Genomic DNA, 20400 nt, shown 5'->3' on the forward strand with positions numbered 1-20400 from the left:
ATTTACACCTGCAATTATTGCTTACCTATAACCGCTGAAGATGTGTCTTTCAAGAAAGATCACCTAATCTTGGTTTCCATTTCTGGATATACTTGGTTCTAGGAAGAAGGCAGAATATCTCAATTTTGCAGACTGCCCTGTTGAAGATGTCTTTGCTGTTTCATATAGTGGAGTGTTTTTTGGCTACAGTAGGAATCTTAGGTGTTCTTTTCTATTTATCTTGTAAGCTTTCAGCTGTATGGATTTTTTTTGTGGTATAATTTGCTCTTAACAAAATGCCTGTAAAAATATGATTCGGAAATACTCATTTGGGGATTGTTTTTATTTCAAGAAGTGTTTGGTTGTTGGGGTTTTTTTGTTAACTTTCATACACTGAAATTTGTTTCTGTTCTACTAGGTCCCTTTCTTCTGTCTTTGAAATTGTGGATCTGTTGGACTAGGTGTATAATTGTAACCCAATTCTTCTGAAATTTATTTTGCACAGCCCATTCTCCAGATATTTTGCATAACGAATGTTGCAAATGTAAACTGAAATGTATGTAAGAAGTAATTTCATTATAAGAATTGTTTTGAAGCTCTGTATAGTGCCAAGTGGAAGATTTCAAGAACCCAGATTTGTATTTTGTGACTAGAGGTTTAAATTTCCAGTAGATATGGTCATATAAGAATGTGGACACTAAACAGCCCTTCTCTATCAGCTCTGTTAATAAAACATTAAAATTTGGTAATTTTGGAATATGCTCATAACAGCTCAGTCAGGAGAGGAAGACCTTGTGAGTTGATGACTTCTTGTTACTTTTTGCCTTTCCTTGTTGGACTTGCACTTTCAAAAGCTTTGTAAAGACTTGTAGGACGTTTGCAAAGCCTGAGTAGCAAGAGGGATTGATTGATAACCTTCTGTACTAGCAGACACCATTTCAGAAATTCTGTTGTGTGTGTACAGGCATGTGCAAAAGTGAACCAAGAAGCTTTATCAGATCATTTATAATGTGGTTGTAGCTTGTAATGTTTGTTTAACAGCAGCACTAGATTTTTCTGCATGTGTGAACTCACTTTTCAAGTTGGACTTCTTTTTTCCAGCGGGTGAATTGTCTTTCATTTTTCTGTAACTTCTTACAGGTGTCGGATGATGGTCGATATGTCCTGCTGTCTGTCAGAGAAGGCTGTGATCCAGTGAACAGACTGTGGTACTGTGATCTACAGAAAGAGTCTCAGGGTATAACAGGTATGTGTTGCTCTGTAAGTTTGCTTCCTTTTAAGATGATATATTTGAAATACCTTATGTTTGAATGAAAAAATATATATAAAACATATATATTCAAAATCATGTATTGCTTAACCACCTTAATGCAGAAATCGGATAAAATAAGCACTGCTAGCATTCCATTTTCTGTTATGCATCAGTAGATGGAAAACTCCATTCTTCATTCTGTAGTTTGTTTAAAAGGTCACAAGGAGAAGTTGGTATAGTATAAGCAGCTGTACCAGTGTATGTTCCATTTCATTCTACAGCAGTAATAAACATGTTTAAACTTCTTTTTGTATTTCAAAAATTTCACGTATCTCCCTTCAAATGCTGATAGCACCTTTTTTCAAAAAGTGATTGGCTTATAGATAACATTTTTTTCTATGTATAGTGCTAGGAAATAAAAATCCTCCAGTGTTATTTGGTAGCACCATTGTTACTAAATGTCATGGGGTAGCTTTACCTTTAAGACAGCTGAGGAAAGAGAGGAAGTTGAAGCTGTAGAAGTATCAACTCATATTTCAAGTCCACTTTCATGAAGTGCTCCTTCATTTCCTTCTAGTTGGAGTAGCCTTTGGCTTTTGTGCATTAGGCTTTGTAGCCACAGTGGTACAAGCCAGAAGTATGGCGCTTTACACCCTATGGCTGTTGTTAATGGTTGACATAGATAGCTGGTTTACTGATTGGTGGTTTTGTATTTCCAGACTGTTGGATTAGTGAAAGGTATTTCTTAATATGTGTTTTGCACAGAGCACTACTTAGCTCTTTTGATTCTTTCAGCTTCTCTCTGGAAACTTCAGAAACAGAATAAATATTGCTGTAGCTCTTTGTTGAACATTGGATCTCAAGGAACTTTTTCTGTTGTTTATTAGAATATTGAGGGGACACTACTACTGACTTGTCTACAACCAAACTTCAGCCAAGGCTGCCAGCAGCTTCCACATGCGCAGCCAATTCTTTGTTGTTTGTACATACCAGATCAACCACGGCACCTTTCTTTCTTTGGCTCTGTGATCACCTTGGGAAGTTATCATCAAGGCACTGTAGAATTCTAGATTGCTTGAGCCCTAGATTACATCGTCCTCCCACAGAGAAGACATCACAGAGGCTAGAATTTTCACTCTCAGGAGTATGACCAGTGAACATGAGTCTTCTTCCAGTTGTCTGAAGAAGGCATCATCTACTTCTTCCAAATTAGGAAGTCCAAAGCATGTGCTACTACATATAGTACACTACTACTACATGCTCTGTAGCACATAGTAGTATATATACCACTACAGTAGTACCTATGCTGGCCTTCCTGTTAATCTTAACCTGTGAGCTATTGACCATCTCCTGAACTGTCCCAAGACAGAACTCCACAAATTCCAGCTGTTCTTTCACATAAAAGACAACTCACCTCTTCTGCTTGCCAGTGTGTCCTTATTAAACAGCCTTTATCTCTCCATGGTACCACGGCAGTCCTGTGAGCTATCCCACCATGTCTCCATTTTCCCAATGAGGTCATAGTCCAGAAACTGCACACAGACTTCAAACTCCTCCTCTTTGTTCCCATGTCATATGCATCAGTGTAGAGGCAGTTCAGGCAGGCACCCAAGTGTGCTGATTCCTCAGTACAGGTTTGAGAGCTTTATCCATGAGGCTGTTCGGAAGGCACTTCCTTCTTTACATGCCTGTGCTTGGAGAGAATCTAATTCAGCTCTGTTTTGTGGATTGCTGTGTCTCTTTCATTGTTACCACTCAGGCCCTTGGCTTGCCTTTCACATCTTCCTTACTTGTTCAGGAATCACTTTCTCCTGTTTTTTTCTGGTTTAAAGCTCTGTTTACTGGGTTGTCTATCCTGCAAGGATCCTTTTGCCTTGCTTCATCCAGTAGACAGCAGTGCAGCAATAGTACAGAATGGGGTAACCTAGAATTGCTGCTGGATCATTGGTTTTTCACTTGGATGTGTATGGATGAATGTCTCCTGTTTCTTATTTGTGGCCTGCTTTCTATGGAAAGAATACGGAGATGCTTAATCCCACTTTGCTTTTGACCATTGGCTTTCGAACGCAATCAGTGGTGATGGAAAAGCAGGAATCCCAGTGGCCCAACTCTCACAAGAATGTGTGGGAGGTCAGTTGGCCAGGCAGAGGTGAGAACATAAGATTGTGGCATAAGTTTAATCTTGTTATACCTTGAAGACTCAGTCAGATGAGAACCCTTATGGATACCTGAGATGTGGAGAAGGCTTCAGAAGTTTTTGTCATCTTAAACTTAAGCCAATTCCAGTCAAAGTTCTCTCCCCTGTGGATTATGAAAGATATGAAAGTCTATGAAGATTTGTCTTCCAGCTTTGATATTTGTAACTGCTCTCTCCTGTGAATTCTTGGATGACACTCTGTTTACGCGGAATATTAATATGAATTGAGTTAGAGTGTCAAATGACTATACAAACCCACACACCACTAGGTTCCACTGTTTCCAGTATTCAGAGACTTGTGTCTCCTTGTTGCATACAACACTGTCTCACTTGTACTCATTTAAGAGGACTTTGAAGATGCACCCTTCCTGTGCATCTGCTTACCTGGGATCATTACGGTATTCAGCAGGGTTTTGTCATCACTGGGAGGCTGTGGTGACCTGAGACAATCAAGTTTCAGAGCCCATCCGTGGATTAGAAGGAACAGTTATAAGCAATTACCTTTCTAAAGAGTTCCTTAAACAACCTGTTTTCCATTCTGATTTTTCCCAGAAGTGCCAATTGTAAGTCATAGATAATTCATAGTGTGTTAAATAAGTGTGTTCTCAGACTTGAAATAAAGTCTAACAGCTGTAAAGTGCAGGGAAAGTGCACTGGAATATCATAGTCAAGTAATATTGGCTGATAGGGAGGTGTATGATTTAAAGGACCTGTAGGGTGGACAAGTGGAGTAATTCTGTTTGGTTTTAAACTTGTAAACACGTTTCCTTGAGTGGGCTATTGGCTGAGTCGGGTATGTGATAACAAGGCTAAGTTGCTCTAAGCCACATGTTTATCCAAAAGCTGTTACATCAATGACTGCTTTGAAATCTAAAGTGGGTGAGATGAGAAATTAATTTTCTTACCTTACGCTGTAATGAACGACTCTGCTTGCCAAAATTCTGAATTGCCAGATTCTGTGTTGGAGGTAAAGTGAAAATCACCTTCAGATGTAGATGTGATAAAATGTTGGACTGAATGTACCTGTTTAGACCATTAGCTGAGGCTCCTGCTCTTTTGTGCTCCCTCAGGATGATTCAGTCCATGTGAAATACAGGTACCTCTCTGGACAGATTTGGACCCCTGTGCTGATTGGGAAAGATTCCCATGGATTGTAGCTCACATGCTTCTAAGATTAAAGGGAGAAAAAGAAAAGAGAATTACCACAAAACTGAAAGCAAATTGAAAAAAATTAAAGCAGGAACACTTCTTCTGTGGCATCTGAAATAAAGTACAAACTAGGGAGCAGAGAGAAAATGGTCTGATTAAGGCACAGATATTTTTGAAGAAGCTGTCAGAAAAAAACAGAATTAGCAGGACTATTTGAGTGAATATTAGTTATTTCAGAAATTGTACTGACTGGTGAAGAAGGAATGAGGGAAATTGAAAAATGAGAGAAAATGGATGATGGTATTATAGGTAGCCTGTGATCTAGCCGATAACACATCTGATATAGGTGCTGTTTTAAGGACAGAGTGATTTGGCAACTCCAATTTTGTAACCATAAAGAAGAGGTGAAATAACGTTGGATAGGCTCTGATTATTTCAGTCAAAATGCTTTTACATCCTGGAGGTGCTTGCTGAAGACAGAGATGCAGATAAGTCTGAATTTGCAACTGAAAGCTGAAAATGACCATTAAATTCTTAAGTTACTTATTTTACTTACTACTTAGTTACTTATTTATACTAGTTTTTAACACCTTGTTAAAGTGATACTGACTAAACTGCTTCCTGGATTATTGAAATTGGTTGACCAAGGAAGGTTTCTGTCAAGAGACAGGACTATGGTTTTGTAAGGAAGAGGAAAAAAGTAATGGAACTAGTAATCAAGGGAAAGGACCAAATGAATGGAATGTACCTCAGAGCTGAAGGGGCACAACTGATATTGCAGTCTTGTAGTAATTTTGTACTGAGGTTATTCTGTCCCTTTCTTTTTTTTTTAATCTCCATCCATAGTAGACCTCTTACATCTGTGTCCCTTATATCACTTCCAGTGTTTGGATCTGTCCTTTAAAATCCCAGAGGCTAGTTATAGAAATGTCCTTAATACTATGTAATTTCTTTGAGATACATGAGAATTTAAGTCCTGTTTGAGTAGCAGGTCAAGATAAACACACATGTGTATATTTATGGATTAAAGCCACACTGTGGTTGTAGAAGCTCCTGTACTTAGTGTTCTGACTGTATAATTCTGCAGCAGCATCCTGGCTGTAGCAGCAAAGATGAGTAGGCAGATCTGACTTCCCTTGTCTGGATGGAGCAAAACAAAGGTTAGGACTTCCCTCAACTATGAAGGGATCACAATAATAAACTATTCCTGTCATAGGCATTTTATAGGCCAGTTACCTGTTATTAGCTCTTCTTGTACTGAATAGCAATATTGTGGTTTCTAGGTTGAGGCCCTTGGATTCAGTGAAAGCCATTAGTGTTTCCATGAAGTGATTTGTAGTTTGGATCCCTTTGACACAAAGGGATCCAGTAAGCTGTACAGCTTATTTAGTGATTGTTTTTATATTTTGTATTTGTACATTTATATTTTCTATTTGTATAGTGATTGTTTTTATATTTTTTTTTTCTCATTTCACTGAGGACCTAAATATTTTGAAAACTTCATGCAATCTGGCAATATTGCACTGGATATATAGAGCTTGGTATGTGTCAGATTTCATATGATCAAATAAAAATTTAAGTCTGCTCTTTCATGTATACACTTCATTGATATAGTTTTTCATTATTTTCATTTTTGGGACTTGTTTGATTTAGCTGAACTAGTCTACTTCAACATGCAGCTGGACATATAAAATTATATACTTATTAACTATTTCAAGTCTAGTGCCAAGAAATTTCTCATACTTCTGAATTTATTTGTGTTGTTAAGTCATAGTTTAGAAAGAGTAAATGCTCTGTACTTAAGGGTTGTTAGAATTAAAGTTAGCTAGCTCATTTGTGGGCTTTGTTTCTAACTTACTGTAGGTTAGAAATGTGGCACAATTTTTAAAAAATATTTTTACCTATATGTTAGGAGACCTTGGTCAGAATAAGTTCATTTTGTCTGAGAGACAGAAAAAGTCCTTTTCCCTCAAATAACACAGTAGCTGGTTGAATTATTTTGCTTAAATTTGTAGGGTAGAGTGGGGAAGCAGAGTGAAAAGGGGGGGATATTCATCTTGGGAAAAGAAAGAAGAAACAGGAGTGCAAAATTAAAAATGTGTGGAAGTAAAAATGCTTAATAGATGTCTGCCTGATAGAACTTGGAACATAGCTGTGAATTCAGGGATGAGTCAGCTGCTGTGGGAATCATCAAGCAATACAATATAGCCCATAACAAGCTTACAGGAGCTCAGATATTTCTTTCCCCAGTGGGTGAAAGGAATGTGTATTCTTCTGTTTTTACTCTTACTTACGTTTTTATAGCAAGAAAATACTTCCTTTTTAAATTTCAAATTAAATTCAGCAGTTTGTGGCTGTTCTGAAAAGATTCATCCAACCAGATAAGCTCATTTAGTCAAAAAACCAGAGCTGTAAACCCCTTTTTTGCCTTCTTAAATTGTGAACTTCTGTCATATTTATGCTCAATTACATGCCTATCCCATTTTTGCTGTCTGTCTAGACAATACAAATAAAAAAGTAAATTTGCACCTTTTCAGTCCGAGACACTAGGAGGGAAGATCCAGATTGTTCCACAAGAAATAGAACAGAATAATTTTGTTAACAAGCTAAAGTAAATTGCTTTGATGAAGAGGAAACCTCTGGTTTAACTGTCTCACAGATTATCTTTTTATGAAATATGGTTTGTCCGATATTTGCCACTTAATTATTGCTTTAGTAATCTTGAGTTAATGCATTTCATTGCCTTCCTGCATAGCTTGTGTTGTTGCTTCTTTTATATATACTGCCTTTAAATAATAAGTGAGGTGATAATGATGTCATCAAAGACTCTCTGGAAGAGAGAATATTATGTTAGTTCTGTTGTACTGAAGGAAGTTGTGCATTTGATTGTTCATGAATTTCCCAGGCTGTGATTCAGTGGATGTTAATTTGCCCTCTGTTGAGTGGAAAATCATCTTAGCCTCTGAATGGAGATCACAGCTAAGAAATGAGAGTAGACTATTTCTAAATGTTCAGGAAATTTTAAAGGATTTAACTTGTCTGTTTCTTCATCTGAAAACTGAGGTGTGTAGATAGATCTTCCCCCTTTACTATATGTCATGATATTTTTGTCAACAGCTGTAGATTAATCAAATTTGCAGTGCAGTCTCCTGTGATATTCCTTGTCAGATTGTTTTCCTCAGAAGATAATCTACACAGCAGTGTTTCTGTTTCTTTCCATGAACATTACATGGAGCTTCTGAGCATCTTTTCTGCCTCCTGGCTTCGCGAAAATGTTCTTCATGCTTTCCTTCCCCCTTCACAGGGTTTCTACTGTATACAGACTGGGTCATTTTCCTCTTCAAATGTTCAGGTTGTTTGCTAGGTTTTTAAGCAGGCCATTGTAAGCTACTTGTGCCAATAGCTTCATTTTAATGGGGGTTTTAAATTAGTCTGAAAAGATAAGAGACTTGGGGAGATACTGTTTCGCTTCCTTCCCTACTACCGTAGGCCTCTTGTGAATCCCACCAGATTAACCCAGCTTGTGGCATAGTTTTTGTGACAAAACTCTTTGTGTTAGAAATGGGCAGGTTTACCAATTCGAATTTTGTTTACAGCTAACTTAACCAAACCTTTTAAAAAGGTTTTTATCTCATATCAGTGTTTTACAAATACTCCATTTCTCAAGACCTCTGGTCATAATTCACAGTGTTGTGGCAAGAAAATGCTGTGAGAAGACCCCACTGGGAGGACACAGCTGATTGCTTTTTAAGCTTTTGGGGTAGCTCCCTTGCTGTACTCTGTTTCAAATAACAGTGGATATGGGAGCTCTTCCCTTTGTGCTTGCCTCTTTAGTTCCTTGTGGAGTGAGGTTTAAAAAGATCATGGGCAAAATTACAGTATTCTTGTCCAGATTTGACCACTCTGTCAGCCAGCTGATAAGGTTCAATTTTGCTTTATGAGTCAGCAGGAGTACAGTGCCTGTTAGGTCAGGAACGACAGCATTGTGGGTTCATGGCCAGAAGGTTATTCCTTCATTCAGTACTCCAGATTTCCCTACATATCTTGCTAAGCTGTTAGTAGGTTTTTTAACTCTTGGCTCCTGTAACAAAAATTTAAAAGTGATCTAATGCCAAGTATTTACTAAAAAAACATATATTTACCCAGTAGCTGAACAATGTAAGGCACAATTTTTGGTATCTGTTTTATCAAATTTGTCTTTCAGAAGACAGACAGGACTCAGGTTTGCTTGTTTGTTGAACCAGTCAAACAAGAAAACTTCTCATATTAATCACTTTGCTTAACTGTTCTTGGTATACCTGAAAATGCCTCATAGTAGCCAAACACCTGGATACACAGTAATCAAACAATTATTTATTAGCAAACCTTGTTGTGCACCTTAACAAAGAACCCTAAAAATCAAAAAACGCAACCAACCGAAAAGAAACTATCATCACCCAAAAAGAAAAACCCAGACCACAAAAACAGTAGATTTTTTTATATAGCATGTCTCTTCATGCTTCTGTGCCTGATAATAATTTTGTTTTTCCTGTTTCTTGAGAAATGAGATTGTTTCTTTTTGATTAGATTGTCAGCCTTGACTGTTTACTGTTTTGAATATGTGATTTGGTGCTGTGAAGAAGGAATTTAGTGCCAATCTGTTGGTGTGCAACAAGAAATAAATGAAAGCTATTTAATCACCCTTGGCTATGAACTTAGACTAGCCTGACATGGCCTATTGGTCTTGTTGAAATTGTCCTTAATATTGACCTTTTTCTTTTTTCTGTATTGTGGTAGCAGCTCAGAAGCCTAATGAAAAACTGGGGATCCCCATGTGAACACTACAGAACTGTTTTATGAGTTACTGACTCAGAGCTCTGGGCAGAGCCCCACTTTGCTCTTCCTGGGGGACCTGAAGCATGATAGCAGAAGGGAGAAAAGGAGGGATATAAACCATCACAGGGAGCAGAAGAGGTGGCTCTTCTCATAACCTTTGGGTGTGTAGAAACAGCCTTAATGATAACCTGCAGTGGATTCTGGCATACAAAAAGCGTAGAGGGTTGGCAAATAGGAAAGCACACCTGAGTTGTTGGATTGGAAGCTAAACACAGGTTTGTTTTATATGGGAGGTGCAGGGGCTTTCTGGACAGAGAACAGTGATAGGGGCTCTTATAGTTGGGTACTGGGCTGCTTGGAGATTGGTGGTTTGTGTCTGCTGGGAACAGTGTGAGGTGGTGGGAGGACACTTGTAGGGGAATAGGAACTAGTGAAAAATACTTGAGAACCACTGGCTTGAAAAGATGTAATAAAAATTGAGCAAACACAGAAGTTCACAGCCTGCTGGTTGCTTAGTCATTGTCAGTTGGAACTGCTTTGTACTAGACTCGCAGTGAGAGGTTGCAAGAAAGAATTTAAGAGCAAGGCTGTCAGTCACAGAAGTGTTTTTAATTTTCTTTCTTTGTTTAGAGTATTCTGTTTTTCCCCACACTAAAAAAATATATGTGACTTGAGGACAGGTGGAAAAAGGTAATGTTTGTCCACTTCAGTGTTGAAAATACCATTGTTTGGCCTTCTTAGTTTAGTCTTGCAATTTATAAGGCTCTCTTAATAAATAAATAAGCAATGAAAAGTGCTATATACAGTAACATCAAAGGGATGAGTCAGTCTGTGCTGTGTAGCTTGAAATAGTGGATCAAAACCTTTGTAATGAAAATGAACGAGACAGTGAGGCTACAGTAGACATCAGCTATAAAGTGCAACGTGGTGAGAGGGAAAATACTCTTCCATATTTTGAAAAACTTTTCTGTGATTGAAGGAACTTTTTAAAAAAGTTTCAAAAATAAATATCAAAACAAGGCTATTGTATCCTAACAAATGGGGAGAAAAAATTAGTTGTCTTTAAAAATATGTGGAAGGATCAACAATAGAGTGTTTAAGAAAAATGTTTCATATCTCTTAAATGTAAATTTCAAATTTTTGCTTTCACTGTATTTTTTTATTTATTTATTACAGAAAATATAAGTATAAATGCATACTTCATATGTATTTATTCTTGGAGGCAAATTATTAGCAATAGAGATAAGTAAAATTACTGACAAAAATGCCCTATGGGGCATCATCTGTTTGAATTTTTATAAGGTCTTTGACGTGATTCCCTGCAATATCTGTCTCTCTAAATTGGAGAGATATGAATTTGGTGAGCAGGTTCTTGGGTGGATGAGGTATTGGTGAATGATCATATCCAGAGGGTAGTGGTCAACAGCTCAGTGTCCCAATGACCACAGGTGACAAGTGTCTGTGTTTTAATGGGACCGTACATACTCAGGGGTCCCATACTGGGAGCGGTGCTATATAAACAATGGGATTGAGTGCACCTTCAGCAAGTCTGCAGACATCACCAAGCTGAGTGGTGCTTCACACCTGAAGGACAGGATACCTTATGGATGGACCTGGACAAGCTCAAGGAATGGACCCATGGGAATCTCATCAAGTTCCACAGGGTCAAGTGCAAGGTGCACCTGTGTTGGCATAACACCCTTTATCAATGCTAGCTGCAGGATGAAGGGATTGAGAGCAGCCCTGCTGGATCTGAGAAGAACTTGGTATTGATGGATGAGAGGCTGGATATGACCAGGCAGTGTGCACTCACAGCCCAGATGGCAAATTGTTTCCTAGGCTGCATCCAAACCAGCATGGCCAGCAGGACAAGGGAGGGGATTCTGTGCCTCTGTCATGCTCTCATGAGACCCCCATCTGGAACACTGCATTTAGCTCTGGGGACTCCAGCACAGAGAGGACATTTGACCTGTTGGAGTGGACCCAGAGGAGGATCATGATGAAGATCAGAAGACTGGAGCACCTCTCCATGAGGAAAGGCTGAAGATTTGTGGTTGTTCAGCCTGGAGAAGAGAAGGCTTCAGGAAAACCTTGCTGCTGCCTTGCAACTTCAAGGATGTCTGTAAGAAAGATGGAGACAAACTTTTTAGCAGGGCCTGTTGCCATACAAAAAACATAGTAGTTTTAAACTAAAAAAAAAAGTGTATATTTAGATTAGATAGAAGGAAGAAGATTTTTTACTATAAATGTGTTAAAACATTTGAACAGGTTGCCCAGAGGGGTGATGGATGCCCCATTCTTGAAAACATTTAAATTCAGGTGGGGTGGGGCTTTGAGCAACTGGATCTAGTTGAAGATGTCTCTGCTCATTGCAAGGGGATCGGCATAGATGACCTTTAAAAGTCCTTTCAAATGCAAACTATTCAATGAAATTAAATAGCGTGCTGTTAATTTGAGCAAGGACATCTTCGTGCTGCTACTGTCTGACTGGACATTACATTTATAAAGCACAGAATCATAGAATGTTGAGGGGTTGGAATAGACCTTAAAGATCATCCAGTCCCAAGCCTACCTGCTGTTGGCAGGGTCACCAACCATTAGACCAGGTTACTCAAAGCCTTACTCAAGCTGGCTTTGAACACCAGCAGGGTAAATAGTATTCATAATGAGGTTATTTTTTAGATGAGGTATTTGAGGCTTTTATCTGTTAATATTAGAGAAAGTGTAGTGTGAGGGAGATTACTTTTGATTCCTGCTTTTCTGTTGCTATGTTCTGCTGTCTGAGGGCATGAGCTATAGCTCTCTCAAAATGAACCATATATATTCTCCTCTGTCTTTTGAGTGATTATCCCAGTGGAAGTAAAATTGAAGCCTTGAAACTGATTGAGAAATGTCTGTTCATAAAAGTGCTTGATTTCTTTCTTCTGGATTAATCTTTGAATATATCTTGACACATCTAAACTTTTTACTTAAAGGAATGAATATTGCTTCCTTCCATTTATTTATATTTTAGATGGCAAATACATTAACTTTCCATGATCACTGAGTAGCTGTCATCCATCATCTGCAAAATGAGTGATACCCTCTCAATATAAATACAAAAGTTGCATTCCTCTCAGGAACATCTTTATATCTCCTTTACAGTATTTCCTCCCTCAGATGTTTATAAGTGAAGTCAGATCCCAAGGCATAGAGAGATTTTGCTTTTAAAGATGTCCAAATTGTTTGAAAATCTCTCTTGCCTTTGGAGACCTGAGTGAGACAATTAAATATTTGTGGCTTTGAAGAAATAAAAGGAAAAACCCGGAGTTCTTTTCCCTAGCTGCCTCATTCAGAACAGGGGCTTGAGAACAAATTAAGTATTGCGTGATTCAAAAAGAAATTAGATTCTGATGTGGAAGTAGATGTCTGAGTGAAGGACTCTGCCATTCAGTTCCCAGAATATGTTATGAACATGCCACAGGGGACCTGAAACAGTCTCTTCCAATCTGATGTATGCTGTGTACCATGAAATTATCTGTCTTCTATTGAATGTAAAACCTAGTGTAGATAAGTACTGTAAAACACCATAAGAGGTTCCCTAGAGAGGTTGCGGATGCCCTATCCCTGGAGGTATTCAAATCCAGGTAGGACAGGGCTTTGAGCACCTGGTATAGTGGAATGTGACCCTATCCATGACAGGATGGTTGAAGCTAGATGGCTTTTAAGATCCAACCCAAATCATTCTGTGATTCCATGAAAATCTAGGGGTTAAAAAGTCACGATCTTTCTTTGGGTAGAAGTTTATGTGTGTACTGTAATAAAATGTGGCATCATTCTTTGGGTTAGAAAGCCTGTCCTGTTCTTACGAGCCTCCTGATTCATTTCCTGAGCTTTCTCAGCACTGCTCCATTTCTAGAAAAGTTGTCCTGCAAAAAATGACAAGACAGAATGGAATTTATGGAGATGAACATTTATATTTTTACCTGATAATTTTGACTGTTAGGGCACATGAAAAAAGCCAAATACAAGTGTTTGCCTTTTGGAAACCTTTTTTCCCAGTGTCAGATAACCCTACTGTTAAACCCTGTCTCTCCAGTAGGCACAGACAAGAGGTTATTTGCCATTGTTTGGCAAAATTGTTTGGCCTTTGCATGAAACATGAAATAATGGAAGTATCTAGAACACATACATAGTGACTCTCAGCCACTCTATTCTTTCTGTCTAAAGATGGTTGGTAACAAGACCTTGTGATAACTCGTGCTCTTATCGATTTGTTCAAATTAGCTTTTTCTTCTCCTGTAGTTGTCATCATTCAGTGACAGACCTGCTTCATCGCCCAGAGCTCTCAGCAGACCATGGAATATTTTACTATGTTCAGAGGCCAGTACAAGATTTAGGGCTTATTCTGTGATGCTTACTGAAACAATTTCTCTTTTGATCTTCTGTGGTTCCAAAAACTTTGTTTAAAAATTCTGTCTGTACACTGAATGTTGCTTTTGTCTTTTGCAGAAGTCTGACTCTGTAAATTTATTATTTTCTGTTGAGTGGCATGGCTTTATTGTCCACTGAATTCTACCTGCAGTTCCTATTGTAATGCAGTTATGTGGTGATGGATAACTGATTGGTATAAAACATATAGGCAAAACCATCTGTATCTTCTCAGCAATGTATTTTAATAGAAAGACTGGCAGGGAGAAGGATTAGGGTATAGCAGCAGTATACAGGAAACTGTCATGCTTTTCCTATATATGTCTGTCTCACTGTATCCTTATATGGATTAAATTGAAGTCTATAGTGTTTCAGGTGTTAGGAGTAGCCTTAGACTATATAAATGCCACTTCTCAGTGATTCTTCTCAAAGACACATGTTCTCAGAGGGCTGCTGGTTAAACTTGTAAATTCTTATCAGGATCCAGTTCTTCAATTCTTTTCTCTCCTTTTTGTAAAGAATGGGCAGAATGTCCATCCTTCATTTTGTTTTTCAAGTACTTTCTGAAGCCATAACTTACAGATGTACTGTTCTTTTTGTTACTGAGAGGCAAAGCCAGAGTGCTTGACGTGGGGGTGGTGCCATGATAGTGAACTGTATGGGCCTGTCCCTTCCTTGTGTTGCCACAGGCATGACCTGGAAAGAAATGGTGTCTGTCCCCATCACTTTTCAACCATATTAGTGCCCAATGGACTGCTTGTGTTTGTCATCAGGTTATTTCTAGCCCGAAGGAGAAAGGCTAAGCAGGAGGATCAGAAGCAATTCTAGAATACCCCTTTCAGTCACAGCCACAACTAGGTTACCTGCAACCAGCCATAAAGAAGCATCCTCTTATAGCTGATACCTGTGTCACTGCAAAGGATTTCTTCCTCTCACTGGAGAGCTGTAGCACATACCCTGTGCTGCAATGATGTGTCTGATGTAAGGGCTGCCTGTAGTTGCCTCGTTACCACCTCTGATCCTGGATTAGATGTTGGTGTATTTAACCACTTCAGTAAGACAGTGGTTTAGAGGTAATTCATCTGCAATATTTGTCTTCTAAGGATTACATAAATGCCACTTTAATAAGATGGATGCTGTTGTTTTTGTATAATAACAACTAAGTGTGCCCCTAAGAATATCAACAACTAAGTGTGCCCTAACTAAGAACATCAACCCTTTCACTTTTTTGCTAGCTGCTCACTTAGGAGTGGATGAATGAGTTGCAAGGAAGCAATGTAAATCCCTACTGTCACGTTATTGTCCTTATATCCCAAGTATATTGTCCTATATCCAAGTTCTGTTGCACTGATGGAGACTACAACTATTGTGCACATTTACCATTAAAAAAGTGATTTTTCAACAGTCTGGTGATTTCTTTTTATGAAATGTACTTCATTTACTTGTACTTCAGTATGTTGGTTTCATTCTGTGAGATACTGCTATGGTATAAAGTTTTTATTTCTTAAAATGCCTGTGCAAGTGATTTGAAATCCTGAAATGGTTTCACTGGTGTTTATCAGGGTTCACTGTTGTAGGCTGGATTTGCTTTTCTTTTACTGGGCATCAAAGCAGGTTTTCTCTGTGGAACTCAGAGCAACTGGAGTGACTAGTAGGATTTTTCTTCAGCGTGAAATCTCTTGAGAAGGGCAAAACTTTGGATCTCAGGAAAAATCAAAATTTAAGGGGCAACGTATTCACTCAAGATCCCAAGTTCACTTTGCATGCCTACATACAAAGTATGTATGTCTAAGTTCACTTTGATTGTCTGGAAAGTTCGTATTACAGCAGTACAAAAAATAGAATTTAATCACTTTGCATGAAGAGACAGGGAAGTTTTCTTTAAACCAAGATGGCAATTAAGAGATACAAACTTTATGAATGTACCAGGCCTGACTGTACTCTGCTATTACATCTAATGGGTTTAAGTATCCTTAGTCATCTCACTGCTTCCTCAATTATTCTTTTATTTTTTTAAATTTACAGTAATTACAGCTCGAGTATGAGCTACTTGCATTATTCTGCTCAGCTTTTAATATTATAAAATAAGCTGAAATGCTTTTTTATTGATACAAACATTGCATTATAGACTTTCACAAACAGATTTATGGACAGTTTGTTTGTTTATACTTAAAAGTGAAGACCAAACCTGTAGCATTAGGAGATGGGCAGACAGTGCTCTAGATGTTATTTTAAGATATAAGAGCTTTAATTTCTCTTATCAATAAAGATTCTCATTTTCAACTTAGCTAATGTATGATGCCTGCAATAGTAAGTTTGGATGATAGGTTGTGTTGTAGACATAACAAGTATATCACATATCTTATGCAGCTACATTTCAGCTTTTTCTTTCTACTAGCTGCTTAACCTATTGCAAAACAGGAAAATGTGAATAAAAAGCTGTAGAGTCTTAAAATTCCATCTTCAGGTTGAGTCAATACTACCCACTCTGTACCATAGTCTGAAACTGAGGCAATTCATTTTTGAGACAAGTCCACTTCTTTTACTGAGTGTGATATTCTAGGAGTTTGATAGGCAAAATGCAATTCATTCTTCAGGAACACAGATGTTTTTGCTAACTGTAGTTGTCCTTTGGTTGTTCTGCAGAACAGCATTTCAGGAATGTTGTTTCCGAGTTGAAAGGGAAGTTCCTCATGATGAAGTTTATTGTATTCATTCCAGTGGCATCATTTCATATTCTGCAGGAAGTTCTGGGCTTTTAAGGAGAATAGAAAGTTTTCCATTTAAATTTTTTTGCAAGAACTAACATTTCTTTAAACATTTCCCAAATGAACATTTTCCAAACATTTCTTTATAATCAAAAATTCCTCTATAATTATATATATATATATATCTTATTTCTTTATAATTAAATAGTAATATTAGAAAAAGTGTTTAAAATAAAACTGCGCTTGAAACCTTAGTGCAGTCTTTCAACTCAGCTGCAGCCCTTCATTCTAGGTTTGTAGAAGGGAGCATTTGTGAGAACCTGATGTACTCAGTGGTGTTGGCTTCAGAGCAGCCACTGTGGTAAGAAGCATTTCTGTGGTAAACATCTGAGTTCTCCAGATGCCCCTTAGGAAAGCTGATGGAAAACGAGCCATAATTCTGTCAGTATTTTGCTAGAAATTCCTCCAAACCAGTCATGTTAATGTGTCTGTGAACTGGCATTTTTCCACTGCAGCCTATTGATCAGGAGCATTCTTTGGAAGTTCTTAATACCTGGTTCACATTCTGGCCTTTCCATAGCTGTGCTTGTGGTCACTGCCATTGTGCAAGAAAGAGCCTCCAGCAATTGCCAGGAAGGCCTTGCCCTCAGGTGTGGAAAGGTTTTGTTTGAGGAATTGACATCTATATTTGACCTTGCAGGAATTCTTCAATGGGTGAAGCTGATAGATAACTTTGAGGCTGAGTACGAGTATGTCACCAATGAAGGAACAGTGTTCACTTTCAAGACAAACCGCCATTCTCCAAATTATCGGTTAATCAACATTGACTTCAGTGATCCAGAGGAATCCAAATGGAAAGTTCTCGTCCCTGAACATGAAAAAGATGTTCTAGGTAAGAGTTCATGTCAAGTTAAAGACATTAGGTTCTACTTTTTCCAAATTAATTCAGTAATTAGTCTGTTGAATGATCTTTTACAGACCTTCTTGCTTTTTTCATGTGTTTAAACTTTGTTTAGGATTTGCAGTTAAAAGACTTGCTGAGATAGAAACGATTCAGAATATCGTTCTGTCATCAACGTCTTATGTGGCCCTAGTGAAGTTGCTTCATCTGTCCTTGTTTTAATTCTGTGTTGGTAGGAAATGAGGGAAAAGTATTTTTCTGTTTCATGTCAGTGAAATAAATGTTTACTAGACAGGGATTACAACAAGAGGGACTTTGTAAGGAGAAAGAGGTAAAGAGCAAACCTGGCTGTACTGCAGCGTGCTTTGATTAGAATTGGTCAGAATTTGTGACAGGATTTATTTTGTTCCTGGAGTAAGGGGAGTAAACAATACTTGAAAAAAAAAGCCTCAGGAAAGTGTAAGAAAATGGATAAATCTTTAGTTTTGACATAATTAAAATAAAGGTATATTGTTTTAATCCCATCATTTTGCAGAAAGTTCTATGGAAGCTTAGAATTAGTTTCAGATAGTACAGAAGAACCTCCTCTGAGCTGTTTTTTGACAGATGCCTAGTGTACATTTATGTAGTTTGCTCTCCATACAGTACAAGGTACAATTACGATTTATCTAAGATAATTAGTTATTCAAAAATACTCTGACATTTTTATTAATCAATTTTTATATAAATTTCTTCATGTTTGCTACTTTTCCAGTGAAGAGCTGCTTTGTAGAATGAGTCAAATTCTCTTTGTGTGTATTATTTGATACGTGCATATACAATAATTTCTGTCCTCACTGAGACAAACCTATTTTACTATTTCAAAATCATCATTTTGTCACATAAAAAAAAATCTTTATTTCTGTCTGCAGTTCACAATGTGTCCTGTGTGATATCTGCCACAGCCTAGATGTCCCCAGTGTGATATAAATGTTGATTCTGAATATATCCAGAATTGTAGTCATGTTGGAAGTGACGGGTCTAGAATATTGAGAGAATTTTAGTGAATGGAAATGTAGCAAATTAGAGCTTGGTGAAGCATAAATATTTTCTTAAGATTGGGTACTATTTGAATCAGAAGCAACCTGCATCTTAAATTAAATATGTTTCAAGTCCTAAGCAGAGAATTAATAATAGATGTAAGTGCAAAAATGCTTCCAAGTCTTAATTTTGGTCATGTGCAAATTCACTGATGGTGTGTTAAGCTATGCTTAAATTATGAGGATCAGCAGTTTATAAAGTGGGACCAAATTGGACTTGGATGTGGTGACTGTATAAACAGAATGGGACAGGAACGTTTTACTGACATGAAATCTGGTTACCATGTGTGAATTTACCTGGAAAGTGGTCTAGGCAGCCAAAGGATCTTTGACCAGTGGCTCTATACGCACTGATTATCTATTCTTTTCCACTCAGATAAATACCAGATCTGCTCTTCCCTACACTGTGGTATTTAGCTCAAATCCATTTCGGTTTCATTCTAAAGGCAAAGTCGTGATGAGTTCATGTTCATGCACAAAGAAAAATTTAATGCATGCAACATTCATTTAATGGCTTATTCATGACAGCCTTGACAGTAAGACTTAACAAGAACTGCACTAAAAAATTTGAAACCTCAGATGAATGGGTTTGCTGAGGACACTGGCCTTTAGACTGTAAACCCATTAGGCATTCAGCTCTTAAACACTTGAAAGCAAACATAATCTGTCATATACAACCATCAGGGTGACTTTCAGGAATATGTTGTGTGTCATTAATCTTTTATTGTAGTTGAATGTGAAGCTAGAACAGGTAATCATATGTCTACTTCTCTCTTTAGCTTTTTGGAGTAGTATGTAAAGAAATTGGATTGAACTAACAAATGAAAGAGTCTCCATAAGAAGATGAGTTTTAAGTAGATCTTAATAACTCTATAGTAGATTTTACAGTAAAGTGAATTTAAATTCTTCAGTTGCTTCTTTGTTGTAGACACTTGCAGATTAGTGTTGTATATTTTAGCACCAAGATATGGTAGTTTCATCACACTCACAAAGTTGTAGTCCTGAATAAATAAAAAACCTCACTCCTTCACTTGATGTAGCCAGCAAGCAAGCCAATCTCTATGCCAGGATTTTTTAATCATTCCAAGCTTTGTTAAGTAAGACATAATTACAGCAATGACAGTTAATAATTCATTGTTGAAAACCTTGGAGTCAAGTGAATTTGATTCGGGTGATAAAGAAATGACAGTGTAATGAAGCTCCTTCTGCAAAAGCTAAGACAGCAGTGATTCAGAGGGTAAATGGGTATTGCTGCTTTTTACTTACGTGTGGGAGTGACTTTAACAAGATGTAATTTAGCTGTATTAGTATTTCTTCACAAGCATTATAGTTAGTGATACCCTAGGTCACAAATGTGTTTTATTGGGATATACAGATCCTACTCTGGTATGACCTGCCTGGAAGACATAGCCTGTTCATTTCTGTGTCTTAACTTAGATTCGATTTCATAAAAGCTGCACTTACAGAAATAGATTTATTTACAAATAATGAATTCAGGATTGAGAATTAAGAATCTCTACCAGCGTCCATCACCGGCATAAAGGGATGTTCCACAAAGTATCATTGTATTCTTAGAAAGATGCTGCAGCTAATATAGTCTAATCAAGAAACAAACGTACATGCTTACATGATGGTATGAATGTCATTTGGTTTCCTCAGTATATTTCTAAGATAGACTTTTCTTTTGGCTTTGACCCTTTCTTTTCCAAGAACAGGTTATAAATGAGATAATTTGGGAAATAATGGGAAAAATCAAGCATATTCCTGCAGTGAGGTTGTACATCCACTTCATTTTACAACTGTCAGCAGCGATTTTACACAGAGATGAGGTAAATGTAGAGCTCTACTCTGTGAGCTGAGGGGAAGAAATAAATGACAGCTGTTTTAAAAGGAGGTGGAAGAGGGTGCCT

General features: G+C 37.7%; 1 protein-coding gene across 1 annotated transcript in view; it reads left to right on the forward strand.

Moving 5' to 3' along the window:
• The window catches only part of PREP (prolyl endopeptidase), an 85759-nt gene that overhangs the window by 20156 nt on the left and 45203 nt on the right, over nt 1–20400 (forward strand). The window contains exons 7-8 of the mRNA XM_015622340.3: nt 1120–1225; nt 17211–17402. Of these exons, the coding sequence (XP_015477826.1) occupies nt 1120–1225; nt 17211–17402 (298 nt within the window). The remainder of the gene's footprint in view (nt 1–1119; nt 1226–17210; nt 17403–20400) is intronic.

Source organism: Parus major, chromosome 3 (assembly GCF_001522545.3).
Source record: "Parus major isolate Abel chromosome 3, Parus_major1.1, whole genome shotgun sequence".
Taxonomy (NCBI): Eukaryota; Metazoa; Chordata; class Aves; order Passeriformes; family Paridae; genus Parus; species Parus major.